General features: G+C 34.5%; 2 protein-coding genes and 1 long non-coding RNA gene across 7 annotated transcripts; 2 read left to right on the top strand and 1 right to left on the bottom strand.

Annotated features, from left to right (window-relative positions):
- The first annotated feature begins 7,874 nt into the window (after window positions 1-7,874).
- Window positions 7,875-8,253, top strand: LOC113361213. Its single transcript, XR_003365007.1, has 3 exons — window positions 7,875-7,952; window positions 8,043-8,089; window positions 8,183-8,253. It is a non-coding gene; the product is annotated as an uncharacterized LOC113361213 (long non-coding RNA).
- A 4,422-nt stretch (window positions 8,254-12,675) lies between these two features.
- On the top strand, window positions 12,676-13,440 carry LOC113359378. The gene has a single exon (XM_026603022.1). It carries the CDS (start codon window positions 12,676-12,678, stop codon window positions 13,438-13,440), a length of 765 nt encoding a protein of 254 aa, XP_026458807.1.
- A 2,704-nt stretch (window positions 13,441-16,144) lies between these two features.
- Window positions 16,145-19,279, bottom strand: LOC113356030 (importin subunit alpha-1-like). Of its 5 annotated transcripts, none has more exons than XM_026599028.1 (8): window positions 18,936-19,279; window positions 18,384-18,746; window positions 18,104-18,235; window positions 17,795-17,926; window positions 17,382-17,667; window positions 16,943-17,035; window positions 16,628-16,671; window positions 16,145-16,431 (listed from the first exon to the last, which is right to left on the bottom strand). In XM_026599028.1, the coding sequence occupies exons 3-8, from the start codon at window positions 18,118-18,120 to the stop codon at window positions 16,323-16,325; spliced, it is 681 nt and encodes a 226-aa protein (XP_026454813.1). In that variant the 5' UTR covers window positions 18,121-18,235; window positions 18,384-18,746; window positions 18,936-19,279; the 3' UTR covers window positions 16,145-16,322. The 5 variants fall into 5 exon arrangements, 4 of the variants coding, with proteins under 4 accessions (XP_026454813.1, XP_026454812.1, XP_026454815.1 ...); XM_026599027.1 differs by having other exon boundaries at window positions 18,384-18,553; XM_026599030.1 differs by having other exon boundaries at window positions 16,145-16,426; window positions 18,384-18,553.
- Between the last annotated feature and the right edge of the window lie 285 nt (window positions 19,280-19,564).

Genomic DNA, 19,564 nt, shown 5'->3' with positions numbered 1-19,564 from the left:
CATTCTACTGGAAAAGTAGATAAACGTTGGGTTCTGTTATTGGCTGATTTAGATAGAGTTGGGGAGTATGATTGGGGTCTAGCTTCATTAGGTAATACCTATAAATATCTCGATCATTGGTCAACCAAGGGTACGAATTTAGTTGGCATGGTTGTGGTACTTGAGTATTGATACTATTACTACTTTCGCTACATGCAACCCTTCCTTTATCGGTCACTACAAGGACATTTTGATGTTTTCCCAAAGATTAGTCTCTTCAAGAAGCACTACACCAAAATCTGGATTTTGTAATAGTGCAACCTGTCACAGTTTATTTTTCAGTCACAGATACACCTGTGATAAGTCCTGCAACAGTTATAACTGTTATTAAATTTTGTATTCGTGATAATAATTAGGAATATTAAATTCTTTTATTAGTCACAATAATATTTGTTGACAATTTTACAGACAATCACAATTATAATTCAAAGTGATGACTCCACCCAAATATTTCACCACATCTAAAACAGCCCCAAAATTATAATACTTTGAATTTTACTTGTCACTAATTTTCCCATATTTGTACAAACTAACAATTATATTTCATTTCTATAAGTCAAAATACATTTTTCTTTTTCTTTTTAATTTTCTTAATATTAGAAAACGGAATCAAGACCAAGTCAACAAGTCATGACTTTATAGAAATTTGACTTTGACATATCTGCTTCTTCCGAAGACGGTGAAAATTACCAGACTACCCTTATCGGAATAAATACAATAAAAATTCTGAAGATTGTGAAAATGACCAGACTACCCTTATCGGAAATAAGTAAAGTAAATATTACAGACTGTTAAAATGACCATATTACCCTTAATGGAAAAAAGAGCAACAAAATATTATGCAAGACTATCCTTATCAGAAATAAGTGAAGTAAATATTACAGACTGTGAAAAAGGCCATATTACCCTTAATGGAAATTAGTGTCATAAATATTATGGAAACTGTGAAAATGACCAGACTACCCTTATCGGAAATAAGTAAAGTAAATATTACAGACTGTGAAAATAACCATACAACGCATATAAGAAATAAGTAAAGAAAATATTACAGTCTGTGAAAATGACCATTTTACCCTTACTGGAAATAAGTAAAGGATATATTACACATTTGAAAACAACCATATTACCCTTACCGTGAAAATAACCATATTACCCTTACTAAAAATAAGTGCAATAAATATCATGCAGACTATGAAAATGACTATATTACCCTTACTAGCAATAAGTGCATTAAATATCGTGGAGACTGTGAAAATGACCAAGCTACCCTTATCGGAAATAAGTAAAGTAAATATTACATACTATGAAAATGACTATTTTACCCTTACTGGAAATAAGTGTTATAAATATTCTAGAGACTATGAAAATGACCAGACTACCCTTATCAGAAATAAGTAAAGTAAATATTACAGACTGTGAAAATGACCATATTACCCTTACTGGAAATAAATGCAATAAATATCATGAGGACTATGAAAATGACCAAACTACCCTTATCAAAAATAAGTAAAGTAAATATTACAGACTGAAAATGACCATATTACTCTTACTGGAAATAAGCGCAATAAATATCATGGAGACTATGAAAATTACCAAACTACCCTTATCAAAAATAAGTAAAGTAAATATTATATACTATGAAAATGACCACTTTACCCTTATTGGAAACATATGCAAAATGACCAGACTACCCTTATTGGAAATAAATAAAGTAAATATTACATACTGTGAAAATGACCATATTACCCTTACTGGAAATTAGTGCAATAAATATTATTGGGGGTGTGAAAATGACCAGACTACCCTTATTAAAAATAAGTAAAGTTAATATTTCAGATTGTGAAAATAACCATATTACCCTTACTAGAAATTAATGCAATAAACATCAAGGAGACTATAAAATGACCAAACTGCCCTTATCAAAAATAAGTCAAGTAAATATTATAGCCTGTGAAAATGACCATTTTACGCTTACTGGAAATAAGGTAATAAATGTTATGGAGACTGTGAAAATGACCAAACTACCCTTATCGAAAATAAGTAAAGTAAATATTACAAACTATGAAAATGACCAGACCACCGTTATCGGATATGAGTAAAGTAAATATTACAGTCTGCTAAAATAACCATTTTACCCTTGGGGAAATAAGTGCAATAAATGTTATGGAGACGGTCAAAATGACCAAACTACCCTTATTGGAAATAAGTGCAATAAATATCACACAGACGGTGAAAATGACCATACTGCCCTTATTAGAAATTAGTGAAATAAATATTATGGAGACGGGGAAATGACCAGACTATCCTTATCGGAAATAAGTAAAGTAAATATTACAAACTATGAAAATGACCATATTACCCTTAATGGAAATTAGTGCAATACTGTGAAAATGACAAGACTACCCTTATTAAAAATAAGTAAAGTTAATATTTCAGACTGTGAAAATGACCATATTACCCTTACTAGAAATTATTGCAACAAATATCATGGAGACTATAAAAATGACTGAACTGCCCCTTATAAAAAATAAGTAAAGTAAATATTATAGTCTGTGAAAATGTCCATTTTACCTTAGCGGAAATAAGTGCAATAAATGTTATGAAGATTGTGAAAATGACCAGACTACCCTTATCGGAAATAAGCTAAGTAAATAGTATAGACTGTGCAAATGACCATATTACCCTTAATGGAAATTAGTGCAATAAATATTATGGAGACTTGGAAAATGACTAGACTATCCTTATCGTAAATTGGTAAAGTAAATATTACAGATTATGAAAATGACCATGTTACCCTTATTGGAAATTAGTGCAGTAAATATTACGGAGACTGTGAAAATGACCATTTTACCCTTACGGCCGTAAGGATATAATGGTCATTTTCCAGTAAGGGTAAAATAGCCATTTGCACAGTCTATAATATTTACTTAGCTTATTTCCCATAAGGGTAGTCTGGTCATTTTCTTTGTCACTATGATATTTATTGCACTAATTTCTAGTAAGGGTAATTTGGTCATTTTCACTGTCAGTGATATTTACTTTACTTATTTCCGATAAGTGTAGTCTGGTCATTTTCACATTCTCCATAACATTAATTGCATTTATTTCCCCTAAGGGTAAAATGGTCATTTTCACAGACTATAATATTTACTTTACTCATATCCGAAAAGGGTGGTCTGGTCATTTTCACAGTCTCCATAATATTTATTGCAGTTATTTCCAGTAAGGGTAGTAGGGTCATTTTCACTGTATATATTATTCACTTTACTTATTTCCGATAAGGATAGTCTGGTTATTTTGACAGTCTCCATAATATTTATTGCACTTATTTCCAGTAAGGGTAAAACAGTCATTTTCACAGTCTGTAATATTTACTTTACTTATTTTTGATAAGGGTAGCCTGGTCATTTTCACAGTCTCCATAATATTTATTTCACTAATTTCCAATAAGGGCAGTATGGTCATTTTCACCGTCTGTGTGATATTTATTGCACTTATTTCCAATAAGGGTAGTTTGGTCGTTTTGATAGTCTCCATAACATTTATTGCATTTATTTCCCCTCAGGTAAAATGGTCATTTTAGCAGACTGTAATATTTACTTTACTCATATCCGATAACGGTGGTCTGGTCATTTTCACAGTCTCCATAATATTAATTGAACTTATTTCCAATAAGGGTAGTATGGTCATTTTCACTGTCTGTAATATTCACTTTACTTATTTCCCTTATCTGGTCATTTTGACAGTCTCCATAATATCTATTGCACTTATTTCCAGTAAGGGTAAAATAGTCATTTTCACAGTCTGTAATATTTACTTTACTTATTTTTGATAAGGGTAGTCTGGTCATTTTCACAGTCTCCATAATATTTATTTGACTAATTTCCAACAAGGGTAGTATGGTCATTTTCACCGTCTGTGTGATATTTACTGCACTTATTTCCAATAAGGGTAGTTTGGTCATTTTGACAGTCTCCATAACATTTATTGCACTTATTTCCCCTAAGGGTAAAATGGTCATTTTCACAGACTATAATACAGGGCTATCAACGGGTCTGGGTCCTCCCGGGTATCAATGGATCCGGACCCGGACCCTATTTATAAAAGTCGGGTCCGGTTACTAGCGGTTCCGGGTCCGGTTCCTAAATTAGTGGACCCAGAACCGGACCCGTTTAAAACCCCGGGTACCCATCGGTTCCGGGTACCCGTTGGGTATAAGAAACACACATAAAAATTCAAAATTTTGATGTCTTTCCCTTTTTTTTGCTTGAATCAAACTTATTTCTATAAAAATTTGGTATTATTTCTTTATTAATGTACTAAATAAAGATTAAATGTAAGAAGAAATGAAAAATAAGAAAAAAAATTCAAAACCAAACTAGCAAAATACTTGTAATTTTGCTAAAAAGAGGGATAAAAGAATGAATAACCGGGTACCCGTTACCTGCGGGTACCCATCTGATATTACTCGTTCGGACCCGTTTAGATTCGGGTCCAATCGGGTAATTACCCGTCGGGTCCTAACTTGTTAATGGGTCCAATTTTGGGACCCGGAACCGGACCCTATTCGTTCGGGTCCGGTAACGGGTACCCATTGACAGCCCTACTATAATATTTACTTTACTCATATCCGAAAAGGGTGGTCTGGTCATTTTCACAGTCTCCATAATATTTATTGCAGTTATTTCCAGTAAGGGTAGTAGGGTCATTTTCACTGTATATATTATTCACTTTACTTATTTCCGATAAGGATAGTCTGGTCATTTTGACAGTCTCCATAATATTTATTGCACTTATTTCCAGTAAGGGTAAAACAGTCATTTTCACAGTCTGTAATATTTACTTTACTTATTTTTGATAAGGGTAGTCTGATCATTTTCACAGTCTCCATAATATTTATTTCACTAATTTCCAATAAGGACAGTATGGTCATTTTCACCGTCTGTGTGATATTTATTGCACTTATTTCCAATAAGGGTAGTTTGGTCATTTTGACAGTCTCCATAACATTTACTGCATTTATTTCCCCTCAGGTAAAATGGTCATTTTAGCAGACTGTAATACTTACTTTACTCATATCCGATAACGGTGGTCTGGTCATTTTCACAGTCTCCATAATATTTATTGAACTTATTTCCAATAAGGGTAGTATGGTCATTTTCACTGTCTGTAATATTCACTTTACTTATTTCCCTTATCTGGTCATTTTGACAGTCTCCATAATATCTATTGCACTTATTTCCAGTAAGGGTAAAATAGTCATTTTCACAGTCTGTAATATTTACTTTACTTATTTTTGATAAGGGTAGTCTGGTCATTTTCACAGTCTCCATAATATTTATTTGACTAATTTCCAACAAGGGTAGTATGGTCATTTTCACCGTCTGTGTGATATTTATTGCACTTATTTCCAATAAGGGTGGTCTGGGCATTTTCACAGTCTCCATAATATTTGTTGCACTTATTTCCAGTAAGGGTAGTATGGTCATTTTCACTGTGTATAATATTCACTTTACTTATTTCCGATAAGGATAGTCTGGTCATTTTGACACTCTCCATAATATTTATTTCACTTATTTCTAGTAAGGATAAAATAGTCATTTTCACAGTCTGTAATTTTTACTTTACTTATTTTTGATAAGGGTAGTCTGGTCATTTTCACAGTCTCCATAATATTTATTTCACTAATTTCCAGTAAGGGTAGTATAGTCATTTTCACCATCTGTGCGATATTTATTGCGCTTATTTCCAATAAGGGTAGTATGGTCATTGTCACTATCTCAATGATATTTATTGCACTAATTTCTAGTAAGGGTAATATGGTCGTTTTCACTGTTCGTACTATTTACTTTACTTATTTCTGATAAGGGTAATATGGTCATTTCGTCTGATATATTTCGTCTTCAGTTCATCCGAACGAGAAACTCAGGTCTAACTCTAGTAATCTGATATATTTCGTCTTCAGTTCATCCGAACGGGAGACTCAAGTCTAATTCTATTAATCTTTGAACTTGTGATGTTCGAATCTGATATATTTCGTCTTCAGTTCATGTGAACGAGAAACTCAGGTCTAACTCTAGTAATCTGATATATTTCGTCTTCAGTTCATCCGAACGAGAAACTCAGGTCTAACTCTAGCAATCTTTGAACTTGTGATTTTCCAATCTGATATATTTCGTCTTCAGTTCATCCGAACGAGAAACTTAGGTCTAACTCTAGTAATCTTTGAACCTGTGATGTTCAATTCTGATATATTTCGTCTCTAGTTCATCCGAACGAGAAACTCAGGTCTAACTCTAGTAATCTGATATATTTCGTCTTCAGTTCATCCGAACGAGAAACTCGAGTCTAACTCTAGTAATCTTTGAACCTGTGATGTTCAATTCTGATTTATTACGTCTCCAGTTCATCCGAACGAGAAACTTAGGTCTAACTCTAGTAATCTTTGAACCTGTGATGTTCAATTCTGATATATTTCATCTCCAGTTCATCCGAACGAGAAACTTAGGTCTAACTCTAGTAATCTTTGAACCTGTGATGTTCAATTCTGATATATTTCGTCTCCAGTTCATCCGAACGAGAAACTTAGGTCTAACTCTAGTAATCTTTGAACCTGTGATGTTCAATTCTGATATATTTCGCCTCTAGTTCATCCGAACGAGAAACTCAGGTCTAACTCTAGTAATCTGATATATTTCGTCTTCAGTTCTTCGAACGAGAAACTCGGGTCTAACTCTAGCAATCTTTGAACCTGTGATTTTCCAATCTGATATATTTCGTCTTCAGTTCATTTGAACGAGAAACTCAGGTCTAACTCTAGTAATCTGATATATTTCGTCTTCAGTTCATCCGAACGAGAAACTCAGGTCTAACTCTAGCAATCTTAGAACCTGTGATTTTCCAATCTGATATATTTCGTCTTCAGTTCATCCGAACGAGAAACTCAGGTCTAACTAGCAATCTTTGAACCTGTGATTTTCCAATCTGATATATTTCGTCTTCAGTTCATCCGAACGAGAAACTCAGGTCTAATGATTTCTAAATATATTTTTGTATATTTCGGAACTCGTGTTTGTCTTAATGATTTCCAAATATATTTTTCATTCTTACTACTCATTTCTTATACTTCCCAAAGCTTTAAACGATATCACATGGTGCTCCACTTATTATTGAAACCAGAGAACCGTTCATAAATTTTGCTTTTGACACATGGCAAGAAGCTAACCATTAGATATTCTTGGACCAATTACATCGGTGTTATAGGGAATTATCGTCTGGCTATACCACACAATAATTGAGTTAAGGTACTTGTGCGAAACGCACAAATAAGAAATCGCGTCCTTACATCTCCTTGATTAGTTACTCGAGGTAGGTTTTCTTATACTCCACATATCTCTAGAAGAAAGAGAATATCAATCAACCTTATCTCTTTTTCATTCTCCTCTGCATCTCACCCTCTCACCCCCCCCCCCTTTCCTCTCATTTCTTCGTCCCTGATCACTTTATTGATGAGGTTTTATTTAGTGATTTCGATGCGTTTATGAGTGGATCTGGTAATTGGTTTTGTCATCAGAGAGTATCTCGATTTTCCGTTTGATTCTCCCATCAAGATAATTTTCTTCTCTATATCTCTTCTGAGGATCTCTTCTGAGGTTTGTTGGATCTTCTCATATTTTTTGAGAAAACAAATCAAGGATTCGCAATTTTTATGTTTCTTCATTTGATTTCATGGAGTTTAAATCATGGGTTTGGTTTTAATCTCAGTTTTGAGTTAGGTTATTATATTTGTATTTATCTTAACAGTATTTCATCATTCAGATCTGAAATTTGTGGGATTTATAATGATTTTGGTTTGTGATTTTTTCAGATATTGAGTAGATTAGTCGAAAGCTGAGAAGCAGGAAAAATTAGAGGTTTATTTCTTTGATTGCATAAGTCTGTCTAATTTATTTGTATTTGGCCTCTGAAATGTTTGTTTTTTGTTTTTGTTTTGGGTGATCCAGCTCTTGGAATCGGCAGTAAATGTTGCTAATGACTCTTGGGTTTTGAGGTGATATGGTACATTTGATTAATTAGCGTTTTATTTTCTCAAAATCTATGCTACCGGATCATGTTAAGATAACTGTGATTGAATTCCGTTCAGGGTTCTGGTGATGATGGTGTGGTGGTGCTGATGAGAAAAAAGAGTAATCTGTTTTAATTGAAAGATCTGAGGTGAGGTTAGTTTAATAAGTGGGTTTTATTTTTCTAGGTTTTAGTTTTAGTTTTCAATTGAAAATTTGTTTTTTTTTGTTGATTGGTTTAATTGTGTGTTAGTTTTCTCTTCTGCAGTTTGGCCTCGTACTTTAAGAAAATTGAGGTGTGGAAACAAAAGACAATCTTGAACAGAAGACCAACATAACTGCACATTAAGTATAGAAAAAGCCTGAAAGTACAGAAAAAAGGTAAAATTCTTATTGCATTCTTTATTTACTTCAGTAATGGTAGGGCTGCGATGTTGGTGTTGCATGATAATCTTGCAGGCTGTGGTTTAGTCTTGGGACTTGTTGGTTTTAACTTGATTAGGTTATTTGTTTTAAGAAAGAAGTTGCATTCCTAATTATATTTTTTTTGGCAGGTCATCCTTGGATTTCAGAACTACAATGATATAACAGTACCTACTGATATTCTAATATTCAGGCTCATGAAATCCTGTATGCGCTCATCATATCTATATAAAGTTACATTAAGAGTGAGTACTTTAATATTCTCGAAATTTGCTTTATTATTGATCATGTCTCATAATTTGGTTTGTCCACTACCCTTGCTTTTTTGGCATTGTCCAAGAAATTGACTGTAGATGAACTCTTTTATCTGAAGGAGTAGTTTGCACTGTTAGAACATAACTTTGGGGAATATCTGGATGGTAAGTTGAAGAAAGAAAGAACAGATAGAGCGCTTATTTGGTTTATGATTACCGGGTCTCCTTTGAAAGATAACACCAATCTTTATTGTCCATCTGGATTGTAAATATGCATATGTTAACTAACGTCTTGTGCTTCTATAATTTGAATCAGGTGTGGATGAAACAGAACATGATGTTTCACCATAGATGTTACTAAGTAAGTTTGTTTTCTTTCACTTCGTATTTGTGTGCTTACAAGGTGACCAGAAATGCCCATAGTGGTTTAGTGCAATGATATGCTAATAGCGCACTCTTGCAGTGGTATGCTGTGGTTTAGTGCAACGGATCTGATGTTGTGTGTCTGTAAGAGACTATGTAAGAGGAGTAGAGCATTAACATGTGTCTGCAGTTAACCATTATTCTTGCTTATGTTCTGTAATTCTCTTTTGCTCATGTAATTCTTCATTATGTATCCTTTATTTTTTGAGGTATTGGATTTGTCAGTCATGAATATACTTGAAAGTTAGATACGTTATTTATTGGAGACACTGAATATGTTCTTATGGTTTTCATAGTGATACTTGGTATAGTTTAGTAATTGTAGGTCAGTTGATGGGTAATGGCTCTAGTGAATGATGTTATCAATCTCTTGTTAACCCTGGCATGTGTTAGAATTATTATCTTTCGCTCACATAATATTAATGTATAGAGTTAATATGTTAAGTAGGTATCCTAGATTATCGCTTTCGTATGTTATTATTGTGCAAGATTGATAGAACTGAGAAGTATGTATTGTGTCTATTGCAGGTATCTTGCCTACACCTTCAAGTATGCAATTTTGACCAAGATGGATGTTCTGATCTTTAGCATAGGAGGCCCTAGTTAATTAGATCCTCCTCCAGTTGAGAAGGTAAACATTTCATGGACTTGGTAATTGGTCGCTTAAAATTATATAATTATCTTTTCAAAAAAACCTTGATAAACTTGGTTGCTTGTATCGATTTCCATTGTGTCAGACATTGTTCGATATTATTTACTCTTGCTTGTATAAGTTATCTCTAAAACTAATTTATTTACTCTTGCTTGTATAAGTTATCTCTAAAACTAAATGCATTGATTGTTATTTGCAGGAAGTAGTGGTTACTCTTATTTGTATGAGAGACTTTGGCAGGCAGGAATTATAGTAAGTACATAGATTACTCATTTTGATTACAATGCATTCTATGAGGGAAGTTGTTTTATGACTCACGTGTTTTCTTGTTTAAGTTTTATTCATTGAATATATGGGGATTAGTTTGGTTGCTTCATTAGGTTACATAACTTATTCTTTTCAAAGTTCAATATAGTTTAATTTATATTTTTGCCCAATTCATAGTTGAAGTAAGGTGCCATAGCATGCAGCCATACATAATAGAGAGTAATTGTAAATGTCTTCCAAAAACCTTGTGGTTTACTTTTTGCCAAGAATGTCGTATTTAAGGTTTTGAGAGTCCAATATTTTTTGTGTTACCTGAAGCAATAGTTGAGAAGTAAAGATTAAATTTTACAAGTACATATATAAGTAGGTGTTACCATGTGTGTTTGAGTTTTAAGGGACCTCTTTTCATGTTATTGTAAAGTACAAGAAGTTGCAGTAATCCTTGTTCCTTTTGCTAATTCACATCTATTTGATTTCAGTATTGGATCAGTCACTTGGAAATACCTACGAGAGCCTACCTCTTTGCCCCTTTTCCTCTGGATATTAATCGAATGAGTTTCCATTTGCTTATGAATCAATTGTAGTGTCGGCCTGCAACAGGAATTCAGGTTCAAAACGTCCTGCAATATATATATATATATATATATATAATTTTTTTTTGACTCTTGACTACTGAACTCATAATGTAGGATAGAAATAATGAACACCAATCATGTTCATCTACATACCCCTATTATTTATTCTTGGTGGTGCTATAGCATATTATTGTTCTTGATATTCATTTATTAGAAGTAGCTGATATGAGCTTCACATCTAGTGGTGGTCATTCTGCTTCACATCTAGTAGTAGTGAAGCAGCATGAGCCCATCTGTCTGTTGTTTGCGTCATTAACTAATATCTATGTTCAATTTTTATTGTTGGACAGGTCAGGAGTACTAGATGCCAATGCTGAAACTGGTGCATCCAAATAGAACTAAGTGCTTTTGTTCTTGATCTTGGTTGTGCTCTTCAGGTATTTCCACTCCAAATCTTAAGTGTTTGAGCTTTGGAGTTGAGAATCCAGCTGCTTAAGTTGATAGATACATTTGTCATGCCTGTAACCTATATTCTTGTACCAACTAAGAAGCTGGAGAGGATTTTGTTTTTGTCCGAGAGTACTTGAATAAGATTAGATTATTTTTAGGTAGATTTCATAATGATAATGAATAGAAGTATTCCTTTGTATTTGTGTTTTCGTAATGAATGTATGGATGGAATGATGGTGGATAGGTTGCAGATTGAAAAGAAGAAACTGCAATTGTGGTTGTATTTCAGGCCTGTAAACTGAAAGTGCAGGTATACGATAATGACCTGTATTACAGGCCAGTAAGCTGGAATTCCAGGTCCATCAAAATGATCTGGGCCACCCATTTTTTTTTGATTGTAACAGAAAGAATTGTCACGGTTATAACTGTGACACAAATTGTGGAGAAAAAATAACACGCGTCATCATCTTACTGTTGTTACAATTGAGAGTGACACTTTAATCGTTATAAAGCCGTGACAAAAAGACGACACGTGTCTGTTACAAATTAATGGCAACACTAATATATGTTACTTTAACCGTAACAAAAAAGGACACGTGTCTCCGGTGCAATCGTTGCAAGGTTTAGTAACAGTTATAAGTGTTGTTGTAAATGTGACTCTTTAAGACACGTGTCAGACTCTGAATTGTGGTTAATAGAGAGTAACAGTTAAAACCGTTAAGATAAATGTGACAAATATGACATGTGTCGCTCTCATAAAATTAGGTCAATTGTGGCTATTAATTATTGTAACGCTTTTCATATGTGACTGTATCTGCCTTTTGTCACAGATAAAACCGTTACAAAACACCATCACAATTATTAATAACGGCCTATTTAGTACAGTTATAACCGTTACAAATTCAATAAGTAACAGGTATAGCCTGTGAAAAAATCCTGGAAATGGTGTAGTGAAGGAAAGGATTGTATCAAGGAAGAAAGGACATAAAGGTTGCCAAAAGGATACCATGAAACACTCAGTGAAAAGCGCAAGAATACAGATTGATACTAGAACAAGGGAAACATGTATTTGGAAACCATGGGAGGAGAGTCGGTATGTTGTGGGAGACCAATATGAGTATGCACTAGAAGTATCCAAAAAGAGAATTCTGTTTTTCACTTTGAAAGTGGCACAAGAGTTAGTTGTTACTTGGGGGAGAGATTCCAAAGGCATATTACAGGTGAGATTGTAGTCCCGACAAATCCTCCAAATTTGGAAGTAATTGAAGACAGAGATATTGTAGTAGAGGTCAACGACTATTATACAGTCACTGAGGATCAATATAACACTTGATGGATCAAGAAGAGTGTTGGAGCTTAAGTCACTGATTTATACCATGCACAAAATGTCGATGAGATAGCAGTTGGTAGCTCAGCTATTCCTCGAAGTTTGTTTCCTAGTCATCCTCCTCCTAACATGATGTCACAGTTTATTTCCTAGTATGCTTGGTAGTGTCGATTGTTTTCACTGGGAATGGAGAGCATGTCCAATGGATCAAACAGGTTCCCACAACGGCTATAAGCCATATCCCTCGGTTGTTTTGCAGGCGGTAGCTACATATGATAGATGGATCTGGCATTCCTATTTTGGGTTGGGTGGGAAGAACAATGATCTTAATGTCTTGCATGCTTCGGTTTTGTTCGATAGACAACTTCTTGGTGTAGCACCTCCTTGTCATTATCAAATCAATGGAAACAATTACGACCAGGGGTACTACCTAGGAGATGGTGCATATCCCATGTATGGTTGCATCGTGCAAGGATACAAACCCGCCTCAAACATTAGAGAAGGTCTTTTCAATCAATATCAAGAAGCTAAAATGAAGGACATAGAACGTGCATTTGGTGGTTTAAAAGGTAAGTTTGGCATTATGTTGAAACCTTGTCGTTATTATAAAAAATCTGACATGAAGACAATTATGAGGGGGTGCTTGATAATGCATAACATGTGTGTTGAGGTGGAATATCACAATGCGGATTGGGGGAGGATCACGGGAGATGAACCTCAACCGCCAATTCAAGGAAACGTAAGGCTACCTCCTCATATATTGTACAACCCTGTGATTTGGGCACAACTTCGCTTGGAACTCACTACACACATATGGAACCGACACGGAAAAGGTCTGAGAGATGGTGATATTCCAAACATGCACATTGGTGATGCCTTGCCGGAAGTTCATGAGGGTACAACCGACGTGGACACCGGTGAAGATCAATATGACCCTCAAGGAGATGGTGCATCTTATGAGAATTGAGAGTAACCATAATACTCCTTTATTTTAATCAAACACGCTTTCATTAATAAGTAGACATTTTAATTAGTTCTTGTAATACTACATAATACTCTTTTTATCACTTAAGTACATTTACAATTACATTACATATTTAACTAGAACTTCATATGCATACTTCTTCATGCATATGCTTCATAACCAAGTATCTCCAAAGTGGTGTTATGAATGAACGACATTTCATGATCTGTTTCTTATAAAGTCTTAGCATCCTCACGATTACCATTTGATGCCCTTAATGAAATGATAAAAAGCTTGCAATAACGTTCTATGCTTGATAACCGACATTGCAACACTTTTTTGCATCTTCCATTAGCATTACCATTGATTCTCACAAATTCTTCAACAACTTGTCCCCAAAAAGAGTTGGTTGTTAATTGAGTGTTGTTAAATTTGCAATAACTTCTAACCAAGTCATTGTCTTCGTCGATGGAAAATGCGGTCATGCTTGATTTTTGAATTGAGAATTATGTGATAGGAGAATTGAGAATTGGGGTGGGGATTTTGATTTTTATGTGATAGGTTTATATAGAGATAGGAAATGGTCTGAGTTTGAGCTGAAAATGTAGCCGTTTGAGGAAACGCCGAACCAAACGACGTTCAAATGCCGAACCGAACGGCACTAGCAAGTCTCAGCCATCCGATCAAGATGACCGTTGCATTCTCAACGACTCAGATTTTGTATCCGTTTGAAACCTCAACAGCTATATTTTCAAGCTTCCTATAAATTGAGGACTACTTCTCCTTCATCCTTCACACCAAAATCAATTGATTATCTTCTTTATTGATTTTCTTCTTCTTCTTCTTCACATAATTTTGTTCATACAAAACTATGACACACTTTAGTACAATAGAAGAAGAGGCACTAATTTATGGTTGGGTCATAGCAAGCAACGATCCGATTCATGGAAAAGATCAAAAAGGTGCAATATTTTGGGGAAAGATAATGGAAGAATACAATAAAAGAAAAGGTCCCAATGGTGTCGAAAGAGATAGAAAGGCGTTACGAACAAAGTGTAACACATTGAGAGCCGAAGTGAAAAAATATATTTCATATATTAAACCCTACTTCCGAAGTAGACCTACAGGGATGACCGAGGAGGATTATGTAAGTACCTCAATTTTTTTTAATGTTTTCTTTCTTCCATCTTGATCTCTTTCTTTCTTTCTTTAAAATTTTCTTTTCATTTTTTCCCCAATATCGTCGTGGAAGAGAGAATTATGTAGCAGCGACTAAAAAACAATGGACGCACGAATAGATTTTTCAGATCCTGAAGACTTATCAACCAGATTACAATCCAGCGGTGAATAATGATGATGGAGTCGGTACATGGACTCAACCTAGTCAACATACTCAAGCTACTGAAGAAAATGAAGTTGATAATTTGGATGAAGAATTTCAAAATATCGCAAGGTTTGGTAGCTCTTCATCTACTCATAATTCTGAAACCTCGGACATATCAAAGAGAAGGCGTTATTTTGAACAAACAGATGACGTTTGAAGTGAAGGGAGATATCAAGCAAAGAAAAGGGCTCGTGAGGCTAAAGCATCGCATAAATCATATGAAAATTTGGATAAACTCATCGAACTTCTTGAAAACGCACAAACACAAAGAATGGCAAAATAAAACAGAGGAAGAGTATCTGAAGAAGGACATGGAAAACTCTTCAATTTTGGCACAAACGCAGCAAAGAGAATCGGACATGAAGATCCTACGTCAACCCTTGGATGAATTACAAGAATGGGAGAAACCCGTCTACAAAATATGGAAGAACGAGATTTTAGCCCGTCATGGATTACCACTTATCCCCTAAATTAATATGATATATTAGTAATAATTTAAGTTATTTAGAAGTAGGATTTCAAGTTCAATGTACTTTTTTTTTTATGTTTTAAGTTATTTAGAAGTAGGATTTCAATTTCAATGTATTTTTTTATGTTCTAAGTTGTAGAATTTCAATTTCAATATATCTTTTTATGTTCTAATTTATTTTGATTTTAATGTTTTTTTCAATTTCTTCAAAAAACATTGTAACCGTTTTACAACGAAATTAAAAATTTCCCTTTATTTTGATAAATTCTCAAATTTGAAACAAGCAACCATTGGAACAAATTGGAAAATCATTTGGAAATTCTCATAATTTAGAAAATGGAATTCTGAAGAAAAAAAATAGTCGTTGGAGGAACAACAGTCAAGCGCCGCATGGTGCAACGTTGAAAGGGGACGCCGAATAGAACAACGTTTGTGCAAACGACGAACGGTTCGGCAGTGATTCTAGGGAATATTCTCGAAATGCCGAAGAGTTCAACGTTTAAACCACTTTTCAGCGCCAAACGGTTCAGTGTTTCAATCTCGCTGATAGTTGGACTGCGAGCACCTGGTAGGAGAGAGAACTATCAACTATCACTGTTAACTTTTTTACAACACTTATTTTTTAATTTGCAACACTTTTTGGTCAATCTAGCACTCCGACCTATCCCATAGGACTTAGCCTAAGAATTAGGATGCACATGTTTGTGGTAGTTTGCTACGATGTATGCCGGAGTTTGGCTATTGGTTCAACTACTTGCTACCGTTATCTTGTTACAAAATGCCATTTCCCTTGTAATATTTTGATGTTAACAACTTCAGACTGACCTGGAAATGATATTTATTACACTGCAATCTTTCCAACAACATCATTTATTCATTCAAAAAAGAATTACAAGGTCTAAATTTATTACATTCAAGCAACACAGAAAATCTTAACACCACAGAAATTCAAGTTCAGTGCTGAGTTTCCAACAAATGATATAGTTGAAGGTTAAAAATAAAACTAAAACAGATGGATTAAGTAACATTTCTTCACTTGCAGATTGGTCTACCCGGGAGTTTGGATGTGTTTCCAGAAATATAATCTCTCTTAAGTATGAAGTTACTTGTCCTCCCAGCAAGAGGTGCATGATATCCTGATCTAGCGTTATAATCAGTAGAGAATGAACAGTTAGAAAACATGACACATTAGTTGTCACATAGCTTCAGAAGAAGCTATGATTTTAAAAAACTGATATATGCAAAGTGATACAATAATACTAAAAAAAACAAATGTGATGTGTTCATCAAAATGAAGATGTTCATAAATGAAAGTCAAGGAGCAGAAAAAACTTTACTTTCCTGCAAACTGCAGAGGAACTGGATACACGTCGAGGATTAGCTGTAACAATGAAAATGAAGATTAGAGATGAGTAAGACCAGATTATTGTATGTGGGTCGAAACATAAAAATAATATGCAGTCATACTGCCATGAACGAGTACATGTGCTCATGCATTTTAAAGTAAAAATAAGAGAAACTCATCTTTTTCTACCAAGCACTATACGTGAACCCTATAACTTAGGATGTGTGTGTTGTATAAACATCCTACAAAACTACTACAAGATCGAATCCTCAACCACAACACTTGACAAGAACCCAGGGAAACCCACCTCTATCTCGTTGGTCGGAACGAGCATCCAGGACATAGCCTTAGAATATATGTGGTAAATTATGTACATACCATAATCAATTATATCACCCACCTGAATAACAAAAAAAGAAACTAATATATGTTATGTGGAGAACGACGAAAACGTAATAAACCACTTGAAGCTCTGAAACAGTGTAGCACTATATTATGTTTGAAAAAGTTAGCTAATCCTTCATGTCCTTGTTTCCAGCAGTAATGTTTGAGATAGTCCAGCAAGCTTCTTTCTTTATACTCTTTTATTGGTTATGTCAACATGTTCATGAGGCAGGGAAGTGCTTGAAGTTCAATGATATCACTAGATAGAGGACAAAATAAACATAAGCCAGCATAACAAAAAATGAAAAAAAAAAGTTTAAATACAACATTTCGTCACATTTCATAAGGATGCAAGATGGTACCTGAGTCTGACGATCATCTCGAGTAATAATATTGCCAACAGTGCGTAGGGCGGGAATGAGTACAGTAGGAGATGGGTGACTGGAAAAGAAACATAATACAATGAAGTGATACCTACAGCGATAAATCAACAAGTCGGCGACAGGCACCAACTGCAATAACAACTTGAATTTAGTCATTTGTATCGTCAGATAAGAAACAGCCCAGCAGACATCTGTAAGTACTTCTTCATCAGTTGAGTTAATAAGACGCTTAAGAGCAGGGAGTACAGGATTCCTGGATTTGTCTCTACAAGGAATTGAAAAACAAAGAAAATTTAGTTTCTATTAGGGATGCCAAGCAGGACACCGTAAACCAACCTAACAGTAGTTGTAACTGGCGACTCATACCTGTTCAAAGGAAGGCTGTGGCTTACCCCGACAAAATTATAGATAAAGTCCAGGTGGAATTTATCAGCATAGAAAGTTTGGCATGCTCATTTAATTGATTTAACAAGATCTCGGCATTTAGGTGAATTACCGACAACATTTCCAAGTGCCCACATAGCCTAGATATTTTTTTTTAAAGATACAAGAAATTGTTAGTCTTAAGCCCCATTTTATTACCACATGGAAAGTAACTTCACCTCATCTCATCCTTTAAATTAGAAAAATCATGCCAAGTTATACAAATAAGAAATAATATTAAAGAAACTCCACTCCTTATGTCTTTATTCTCAAGTTACCTGTTCTCGAACATCATTACTGGGGGAACTGAGAAGTGACACAAAGATTCGGATAGCTCCCTGCCCAATGACCATTTTGATATTCTCTGAGATTCCAGAAGCAATGTTCATAAGAGCCAAAGCCACCTCAAACTGTTCGAAAATCAAAATCATGATAAATTAGTGGATACAAAAGAAGGGGAAAACCAAAATGTTTCACTAAACCATTATTTACTTAATTAATTGTACTCCAATATAAAAAAAGGGGAAAACCCAACTCAATTTCAGAGCAAGTATTCACCTGAAGTTATGGAAATTGCTCCCCCTGAAGAAACTGAACAAAACGAGGAACTACACCTGACTGGATAACTTTATCAATCAAAAGTCGGGTTTCTCAGTGTAGTCATTGGGATTTTGGATCAGCCACCAATTCACCAATCTTACTCACTGAGTCATTGATTCAGCCAAACCCTGCAATACAAGAAATTGGAAGCATCAGGACTATCATACAGAGTTATGTAATGTTTTCCAAAATAAAAAAGTTCATGCCTGTCTTCGCAAAATCGTCATCCCATCAAAATTTTATACGCATTTGCAAGTTCAGATCCACCATAATTAATATGGGTTCATTAAAGGAGCAAAGAAATTCAGATCATCATAGAAGCTGGAAAAATCATCAATTCAAGTAATTACGAAATCCATATCCATAAATAAAGAAAAATCAAATTAAGACAGATTAAATTTCAAAAATTGAATTACAAAATCATAATAAACAAGAAATTAAACTGCCAGACATAAATTGAAAGAATTTAGATTTACAAGAGAAGGAAACAAATTTGGGGATATCCCTTACCCTATGAAATTTTAGCATCTAGGTTTGTAACAGGACTAATCATTATCCAGGTTTTGTTGAAGAAGAAGAAGAAAAAGAAAGAAGCAGGAGAAAACTCAAAACAATTGCTTCGGTTTTGTTTTAATTTTGATGGTATTTAGGGTTCAGTTGGTTAACACGATTTAGGATTTATAAAGCGAATGATTGATAAAAAGTAGGAATGATTTTCTCGTCGGGTTGGAACAATCGAGTAGGAGATGAAGAATTGATGTTTAGATTTCGGTATTTTCTTCGCATGGGAAAGGAGAGAAAGATGCATTTTTTTTGGTTTTCAGGTCGATAGTAACGGGACCTGAGAGGAGAGGAAGAAGGAGAAGTGGTAGGTTATCTTATTTAGATTGATTGGATGGTTGAAAATAGGTGAAAGTCAGGCGATTCCGAGGCGATAAGTCAGACGACGCTGACTTAGTCAATCAGGATTTTCTCTTCGATTCTTCTCTAAATTTAGCAATCTTCATCCGTTTATTTCTTTAATTTCATGTTCTTCAGTTGATTCTCTAATGTTTTCCTAATCCAATTTGATTTTCTTTGTAGAAATTTCTAGTTTCGTCGATTTCTTTTATGACCTAATTAGGGTTCTTTTTGTTTTT

This window comes from Papaver somniferum, chromosome 3 (genome assembly GCF_003573695.1).
Source record: "Papaver somniferum cultivar HN1 chromosome 3, ASM357369v1, whole genome shotgun sequence".
NCBI lineage: Eukaryota > Viridiplantae > Streptophyta > Magnoliopsida > Ranunculales > Papaveraceae > Papaver > Papaver somniferum.
This window is presented reverse-complemented; position numbering and strand designations above follow the sequence as displayed.